This window comes from Athene cunicularia (genome assembly GCF_003259725.1).
Source record: "Athene cunicularia isolate RWA chromosome 5 unlocalized genomic scaffold, athCun1 chr5_part2, whole genome shotgun sequence".
Taxonomy (NCBI): Eukaryota; Metazoa; Chordata; class Aves; order Strigiformes; family Strigidae; genus Athene; species Athene cunicularia.
The window spans coordinates 756,890-765,744 of record NW_020799102.1 but is presented as its reverse complement, the minus strand read 5'-3'; the positions used below and the strand labels follow the sequence as shown (position 1 = coordinate 765,744).

Genomic DNA, 8,855 nt, shown 5'->3' with positions numbered 1-8,855 from the left:
TGTTCTTTGTAAGAAGCAGCTGGATTTGTTCCTCCTCTGCACACTGTGGTTGATCCAGAACCCATGTGCTGTTTGTAGTGAGACACTGATATCCTGCAAGACTGCAGTGGCTGTGTGTGAGGTTACTGGTGTTGCCAACCTTGGTGGGTTAAATAAAGCACCAGGAGCCCCACTTTGGAAGGGGCCTGGCTTGTGTCCAGAGCGGCCATCCTTACCGCCTTGCTGTAACCCCTCCTCGCCTGCCACTGAGCGCTGAGCTCAGGGCAGAGCGTGACCCTCACCGTTGCCCACCCTCTTCCAGGAGGGAGGCCTGGAGGGTTTGAATGTGGTGTTTCATAACGCCGAGCCGAACCTCATTAAGGCTCAGACTCTGTTCCGGCCAGAGCTTGTCATCAGCCTTAGAAAAGCTGTAGCAGGTAGGCTGGCTTGTGGGGTTGTATTTGCAGCTTTCTTTTATTTTGTGAAGGGAGGCAGCTTGCCTGTAGAGCGTCTGTTTTGCTGTGCAACCAGCTGCCTGTGTCTCCTCAGCAGCAGCACTGCTGATCGTGCCTTGTGAGAGAAGAACAAGGGGCCTTGCGCTGAAAAAGCAGAGAATGCAGAAAAGCTGATGAAAGTGGAGTTGCTCTGGAGCACTTTTTAAAGGCAGCTTGAGCTGTTATGATCTCTAAAGCTTTACACTGTGTACCTCGATGGGCTAATCTTCTGCAACCTCCTCTAATTAGGTACCACTTAATCACATGACCCAGCAAAGCCAGCTATGCCTCTAATCCAAAATCACTCACCTGTTGCAGAGGGTCTTGGCACATTTTGCTAAGGTGGGCAAGCAGAAAACAAGGTATAATGGGGAGTTCTCTCCTAGGGCTTCCCCCAAAGTCAGAGTCTCAGGGGTTGGTGGAAAAAAGGAGTTTGTAGCGTTTTCTGAGCACCCAACTTGAATCTCACGGCAAAGGCTGTGTGTCCTCTGAACGTGCTGCACCCTGAGAGCTCATGTCCTTTTCAGAATCAATTTGTTCCCCAAAATCACAAACAGGTTTTGAAAACTGTAGCCCAGAATCAAATTTCCTCTCCCGTAATCTGAATTGAACTTGTCAGGATCTCAGTGAGCTTGGGAAAAATTTGAGGGTTGTTTTTTCTGATTCACCTCTCAGAATCCATCTGGGGTGGCTGATCTGTGCTGGAGAAAAAGATGAATGAAGCATTGGGGTCTGAATTCAGCCCTCCCCTGGGCTACCACTCAAGGAGATGGCTGTATAAAAATAGCCAAACAGTTTCTTCAGAGTCTACTTTGGCTTTACAGCTCCACTAATCATAATCCTGTGCATGACATCAGTAGTGCTTGATAATCCTTAGAGCTGCCTGCCCCCTCTTCCTGGCAGGGGCAGGGGTTTCTGCCCCTGCCCAGTGTTACATGAAGAACATTGCCCCTGTAGCTCCATTTCGTGCGCTGGGATGAACAAAACCAGAACCTATCGTTTAGCATTTATATGTGAACAAATCCATGCCCGCTTCCTGAACCGCGTGCAAGGCCAGCAGTTCTGCTGCCTGAGCGCTGGCTGTTATTGCAGCTTTGCTTTGGAGAGAGGCTGCGGCAGCGCCAGGCTGGCCCCGGCCACGCGCCCCGGGGAGCGGTGCCGTGCGGGCAGCGGGACGTGCCTCCGGCTTCTTCAGCCTTGGTGGTGTCACCCGCGTGTAAGTGCTGGGACCTGACACCCGCCTCCCTGGGTGACTTTCTTCTGCCTATGTGGAAGCCAAAGGCATCCCTCATCAGCAGAACAAGTCAATAGCCGCCTTTGGGCAAGGACATCCTGGAGCCACTAGCCCTTGAAGAGGATACAGTGCCAACTTGGCAAGCAAACGCAAGGTCCATGTGTCCTTTGCTGAACTACCCTCATTCTAATACCAAAAATCACACCTGCAGGTCAAGAACCTTGCCCATGCACAGTAGTGGAAGTATTCTGTCAGCAGTATTATAATTGTATGTAAATTACTAACCAATCGTCATAGAGAAGATGGGCTTGGACAATTGCTAACTCTGCAAGTTTTATGCATGAATACAGCATGAAAAGTCCTGTTGGGTACTTGATTTGTGGGAAACCCTCGAGCACCCAGGCTTGTGCAACCCTGGAATAAATAAGCGATGTCTCACCTGAGTGTGTAATCGTTGACCTATTGCACCCTGGATCACGAAGCCACTTTTCAGACAACACGGTGACGGTCTAATTATTTCTCTTTTGGGCTTCATTCCACCACTCCTCTCCTGGCACTGGCACGTGGGTTGAACTCCTCTCCACACCCTAGGCACCTCCTCTGCTGTCCTTGTGCCCGGTGCCAGGCATTTTGCTCCCTCTCCTGCGATGCTGAATCACTTTTTTTGGCTCTCCGCTCTTGTTTCATACATACATGTATAATGTTCCCACACATGTATGGGATGAATGTATACATACATTGTACATGTATGTATAATGTTTTGTACATACATGTACAGTGTTCCCAAGAAGAGCAGGCTCCAGGGAGACCTGAGGACCATGGTCTGGTATCTAAAGGGTGGCTGCAAAGGAGATGGAGCCTCCCCTCATTTTCTCCCTGTAAGAAGGATAACAGTGCAAGTTACTCCTGGGGAGATTCTGATTAGACACAAAAGGAAAATGTTTCACACTGAGAACAATTGGTCACCTCAAATAATTGCCCCAGGGAAGTGGTGGGTTCCCCAAACACTGGACAGTTTCAAGATTCAGCTGGACAGGGGCTGGGCCAGCTTGGCTAGACCAGGGTCGTGCCAGAAAGGTTGGACCAGCTGATCCTTGATGTCCCTTCCAACCTGGGATTCTGGGATCTATTTTGTAAATATGAACACATAGTATATAATAATATATTATGTATGGTTTATGTATTTTACTACATATTACCATAATATAGGATATATAATATAGACGTTACTTATATATGTTCTATATTATATTATTATATATTAATGCACTGTATGATACATCATATTAATACATTTATAAATGATATGGATAAAAACAGATTATATGTATATAAAACAGAAAAGTCCCTGGAACTTATATATATTTATATATATAAAATATTATTTTTATATAGCACATCATATATAGATAAAAAAGATAGTAAATTATATATTACATGTAGCAATATATGTTGTTATAATATTTCTCATATATAATCTATATTTTTATAATAGTAAGAGTATGCACAGAGTATATATTTTGCTTGATGTTTTGCAAATTCCCAGGGGCATTTTACATTTATCTGTATACAGTTTAATTTTTAATAACAAATATGACTTTGAATCTAATTTTTAAATATACATATATAGCATATATTATATAGAAATATATGGATAAATTATAATGTATAAAATGTTATATATTGCAATAATATATATTATAGAGAGACATTTTAAGCCCCTATATCTGCACAATACGTATGTTTACTATATATCTTATATTACAGCAATATATAATACATAGCTTATTAGTATCATATATGTATACACTATATAATTTTATACGTGTATTTTATATAACAAATATACAGAGATATGTTCTGTATATATGGACTTTGCAGAGAGGCTGGACTGCCCAGGCGTGCTCTGACCCCACGGGGGGTCATTAGGTGACATGGGCAGGGCTGTCACTCCCCGGACGCGGTGTGGGGGTGTCGGGGTGAGGCTGCAGACGGTGCCCACAAGCCGAGGGGCTGCTGGCCCTGGCAGAGGCTGTTCCTCGGCGCTGGCCCTGCTTTCTGCATCAGCCCAGCTCCTTCCAGTCTGCTCTTGGCCTGTTGAGAGGGTGACCCCAAGCCTCTGCATTACCGGGGTGGTGAAGGAGGGTGAGCTAAAGGAAAACCCAGATGTAAGTGTGTATGATACACAGCCCAGCACTGGCGCGAGGGAGACCAGGCGCCAGTAAACCCGTGTTTGGGCCGGACGTGGCAAGTGGCCATTGGTGCTGATCACTTTGTCTTCAAGCTGAAACCATCCCTATTTGTGCGGCATTTTGGCACAGGGTTTGGTCTTCACCTCGCCCCTCCCTGCAGAAGGACCCAAGGGGTGGTGGAGTTTGCCAGGCAGTTCCAAACTGGGAGGGAAAATTCTCGCTGCCATGATGGGAACAGCCCACTGAGGCCTGCTGGTTTGCCTGTGCGGGTGCGAGTTCTGTGCTCCTTGAGCTTTTCCTTCCCATTTTCCAGCAGCCAGGTTCACAGCACGTTGCTGAGAAAACGTTCCTATTGCACAGGCTGGTATTGATAAACCACAAACCCATGGGCATTTTCTGGCTTTGTTGTTTTTTTCTGGGGATTATTTGAGATGCAGAAGCATAGATTTTTTGTTGACCGCTATCTCTTGTATAGCAGAGTCCATGCTCCCAAGTAATATGGACCAATGACACGATTACATCCTCGCGTTAGCAGTGCTTCTGTTTTGCCCTGGCTGCCTGCAGTTGTGGTGAGAGCATCCAAGAGATTGTATCTGCCTGGCTCGCAGGAGCCTGGCCCCACACTTGGCGTGTGGGATGGAACCACAGAACTCATGGTGTCTGCCAGCAGGACGGTGGAGCAGTTTGCATGTGGAAAGTGGAAGCTTTGTGCTCTGTCACTTGTTGAAGAGCCTCTCCCTGCTGCCCTGTGGGCTGCCTGTGTCAGTTCTGCCCAGCGCAACATGTCTGGGGGCTCAACCCTCAGGCTGGGCCAGAACCACGAAGCCCTGAGCAGGCTGCGATCCCTCGTGCAGGGCCGAGCCCCTGTGCCGCTGCTTTGCCAGGAGAGCGGCACTGAGCCATGGGCAGGGCTGCTCGGCTCCAGGCTGCCACTCTGGGGGAAAACGGGAGCAGCTGAGGTGCCCCGGCACAGAGGCATTACGTGTCATTTTAAAGGCAGTGGGACATGGCATCTGCTGACCCCAGGAATCTTTTCAGTTCCAGGGAGGCGTGTGGTCTCTCAGCACGGTGCTGTGCGATGCCCTGATGACCATGGACGTGATGCTGTGCACGGCCTCCATCTTCAACCTCTGTGCTATCAGCGTGGATCGGTAAGTCCACCGGAGGGGGGAGTGCTGTGTCCTTGCACCGAGCTGCTCCCACACGCGCCTTCGCAAGGCTCCTGTTCTCCCCTCAGGAGGGTGCTCAGCCCCACTGTGTCCTCCACAGCTCTGTGTCCCCCGAGTGCCCCTGGGGGAGGCTCAAGCCAGAGCTGTCCCTTCGGGTGTTCTTCTGAGCAGGGGGCTGGTTGTAGCCCAGACCTTGGCTATGTAGGTAAATTAACAGGGGGGGAAGGACAGTGGTGAGCAGCTCTGGGACCACTCGCTTGTTACCAGTGGTGACACTGACCTGTACTGGCAGGTTTATCGCTGTTTCCATCCCACTGAACTACAACCGGCGCCAGATCGACCTGCGGCAGCTGATCCTCATATCCACCACCTGGATATTTGCCTTTGCTGTAGCATCCCCCGTCATATTTGGCCTCAACAATGTCCCGAACCGGAACCCCAGCTTGTGTCAGCTGGAGGATGACAACTACATCGTGTACTCCTCCATCTGCTCCTTCTTCATCCCGTGCCCCGTCATGCTGGTGCTGTACTGCGCCATGTTCCACGGACTCAAGCGTTGGGAAGAGGCCAGGAAGGCCAAGCTGAGGGGCAGCATCTATGGGGCCAACCGGAAACTGTATCGCCCCTCCACCTGCCTCGAGCGAGAGCCAACGGGCCTGGAGCCCGAGGAGTGCAACCCTTACGCCCACCCCGAGCACCCAGGGGACTATGGGGTGAACAATGGGATCCAGACTGTCTCCTACCCCCACCTCCGGTACCCCCACGCAGGGCACAGTCGGAAGCGGGCCAAGATCAACGGTCGGGAGCGGAAGGCCATGCGGGTGCTGCCTGTTGTCGTTGGTGAGTAGCAAGCAGGCGCTGCTGGGACAGGGCGGGAAACACGCTGTGTGTGACGGTGACAATCGGCCTGGTAGGACCCATCTGCGCCCGCCGCCCCGAGCTTGGGCTTCACAGACTCCTGCCGGGCCGCGACGGGTGCCGGTGTGCCCGGAACCACCAAGAACCATGCTTCCTCCTCGGGGAGGGAGAGCAAAAAGCCACCTTGTCCCACCCATCCCAGGCCCTCCTCCCTCACGTTCTGACTCCCCTCTCCTCTTGTTCCTCTGGAACAGCCCATTGGGCCTTAAGCCCCCCCCATACTCACCCCCACTGCAAGAGGCTGTTTATCCAGTGAGAAGCTCCGTCCCCACGCCACCCCAGGAGAGAAGGGGCCTCCAGTGTGAATAATCCACCCGCTCCTTCAGGGGGAACCTGTGGCTCCTAGTACCGTAAATGCGAATCCACAACTAATAATGTAACTTAGACTTTTCTTCATCAACATTTCAGATGAGAAATACATCCTAAATATTCTGTCTGGGCGTTAAGCCCAGCTCCACATATCACCACATCTGCTGCTTTTCCCCGAAGCGCTCTGAGCCGTCTCCATTCTTGTCTTTGTTAAATTAAATCCCTTTTAACATTCACATCATTTTCCCTCTTTCATGTCCTTCTGGCAGGTGCTTTCCTTTTCTGCTGGACACCTTTTTTTGTGGTCCACATCACCAGGGCGCTCTGCAAGTCCTGCACCATTCCCACCCAGGTCACCAGCACAGTCACGTGGCTGGGTTACGTCAACAGCGCCCTCAACCCCATCATTTACACCGTTTTCAACGCGGAGTTCAGGAACTTCTTCCGCAAAGTCTTGCACCTCTTCTGCTGAGCTCACCAGCATAGGAGGGGAGAAGGAACAACCGGGCTATTTTTTGTATAGTTCATTAAAGATCTATTTCTGCCTAAGGGCTGCTGTCATCGCTGGGGAGGCGGGCAGGAAGAGAGGGGGTGGCGGAGGGAGGCTGGTTCACCAGCTCCTCCTCGTAGGTGAGTACCTGCGGATGCTGCACCCAGACGCTCCCGCCGGGAAGCGCAGGCGGAGCTGCTTCTTCAGCACCTGCTGCTCGAGATAGCAGGAAGAGCTGCCGCTGGCAGCCAGGATGGTTCTCAGCACCAGCGCTGGGTGCTGGTGTTTGGGCCAGGCTGGGCTTCTCCCAGCTGCCCCCGCACACGGTATGACCCACCCTGGCCATGAGAGGTGCAAGAGCTTCCCTGCTTCCCGGGCGTGGGGGGAATCCTGCCCGTGCCAGCTTGGGGAGCGTTCCTGGAGGAGCCCCCCTGTGCTGCTGCCCGGCTCCGTAGGATTTAATGGTGCAGCCAAACTGAGCTCATGGGCGCAACAGGGAGCCCCACTGATGCCTGCATGGGGGCAGCATGTGTCCCCCAGAGCCCTGGCAAAGCCCCCCCGAGGGGTGCAGGAAGGGGCAGAAGCGCAGTGACTCAGACCCTTCAGGTTGGCGGTGGCTCAGGGCAAAGCCTCAGCCCAGCACCGAGCGACGAGGATTACAAATTGCATTTTGGCAGGATGTTACTGACAAGCCCACCTGGGCACGGGCTCTGGCCCCTCCCAGCTGCCGGGGGGCAGCACCAAGGCTCTAAGGGAACGCGGGCAGGAGCCTGCAAGGAAGAAGCCTCTGAAGCTCCTTTCCCAGGTGTTCCCAGGCCTGGGGAGGGTGTATCTACCTGCACACCCAACCCTCCCCTTACCCGTGGTAACTGTACATCCAAAGACTGATTTTACTCATTTTACTCAAGTGGATGTGAAGATCCTACAAAGACCCCCCAGACAAGGCGGCCCTGCCGCCCCTGCACAGGAAAGCTGCCCTGGCTGAGAAATGCCCGAATTCAGCCAAAAGCTGGAGAAAGCTGAGATCAGGGAAGACTCCGCTGTTGGTAACCCCATGCACAGTGACCCTGGGGCAGCCAGAGGGAGCAGCTGACACGTCCTTGCAAGCTCGGGAAAGAAAATGATTATTGTACAAACCAGCAATCGTCGGGGTAACGATTTTTGCATAGGGCTGTTGCTTTCCAAGGGGTAATTTGCTTAGGAACAAAAAGAGAAAAGTACTGCAGGGAGGGCTGAAGCTTTTCTTTGCCTAAAAGTAACAACTGCTCGATCGAGTTGTCATTCCCAAATAAACACATTCCATTCCCACGGTGATTGCGTTGTGGATTTGTGTGTTCTGGAGTTTGCCGCTGTGTTGGGGCGCGGCCGCCCCAGAACCAGGGCTCTGAGGGGAGGCTCCCCAGAGCTTCCACTAGCAGTGACTCACACCTACAACTTTTTTCATTTAGGAAAGTTGCCCCGCTCTTGTCCAAATTTTTTTTCCCCTTAAAAGGTGCAGTAAAGCCAAAATTCAGAGGATAACCAAAGCCCAGCTCCCCTTGGGCAGTGGCTGTTTCATGAGGACAGCGGAGGACTCAGGTGTTTGTGGCAGTTGCTGTCCGGTCACTGCCCAGGGGACCAGCAGGGCTGGGGACCGGGCCCCTCAGCTCACCTCTTCCTGAAGCTGTCCCTGACCTTGAACCCATGCGGAGCTCCGACCAGCAGCACCGTGCAGGGATGTCTCCATGGGCAGAATGCGCGTGAGCCCCAGGGGCGAAGCACCAGAGGCGCTGCCGAGGCAGGCTGCAGTGGCCACGCGAGGCGTTTGACATTCTGCACCGCTCCCTGTAGTCAGAACCTTAATGGGCAATAGACGAGGCAAGAAAATTAGCTGTATTACTGCAGGCTCAATTAAGACTGTCTTTTCAATTAGCTAATTGCCTTTAAAGCTTTAGAAGTCAGGCAATCATAATTTAACAATGTGAGAAGAAACTATCAGATACTGAAATGTTACTCTGGGAAGTGGGAGCGAGCACTTTGCTATGAGAATCTAAGGACTTGCCTGTTCTTTCCCTCCCAGGCGCTTTACAC

At 51.7% G+C, this 8,855-nt stretch overlaps 1 protein-coding gene across 1 annotated transcript; it reads left to right on the top strand.

Annotated features, from left to right (window-relative positions):
- The first annotated feature begins 4,715 nt into the window (after positions 1–4,715).
- On the top strand, positions 4,716–6,844 carry DRD4 (dopamine receptor D4). The gene is made up of 3 exons (XM_026850285.1): positions 4,716–5,050; positions 5,361–5,908; positions 6,565–6,844. The coding sequence occupies exons 1-3, from the start codon at positions 4,986–4,988 to the stop codon at positions 6,765–6,767; spliced, it is 816 nt and encodes a 271-aa protein (XP_026706086.1). The 5' UTR covers positions 4,716–4,985; the 3' UTR covers positions 6,768–6,844.
- Positions 6,845–8,855: the final 2,011 nt, after the last annotated feature.

Bases quoted from the DNA above. Each gene is read 5' to 3' on its own strand.
- DRD4 (XM_026850285.1), top strand. From the start codon at position 4,986: ATGACCATGGACGTGATGCTGTGCACGGCCTCCATCTTCAACCTCTGT. The intron at 5,051-5,360 runs GTAAGTCCACCG...CTGTACTGGCAG, and splicing joins TGTGCTATCAGCGTGGATCG to GTTTATCGCTGTTTCCATCC. The intron at 5,909-6,564 runs GTGAGTAGCAAG...TCCTTCTGGCAG, and splicing joins GGTGCTGCCTGTTGTCGTTG to GTGCTTTCCTTTTCTGCTGG.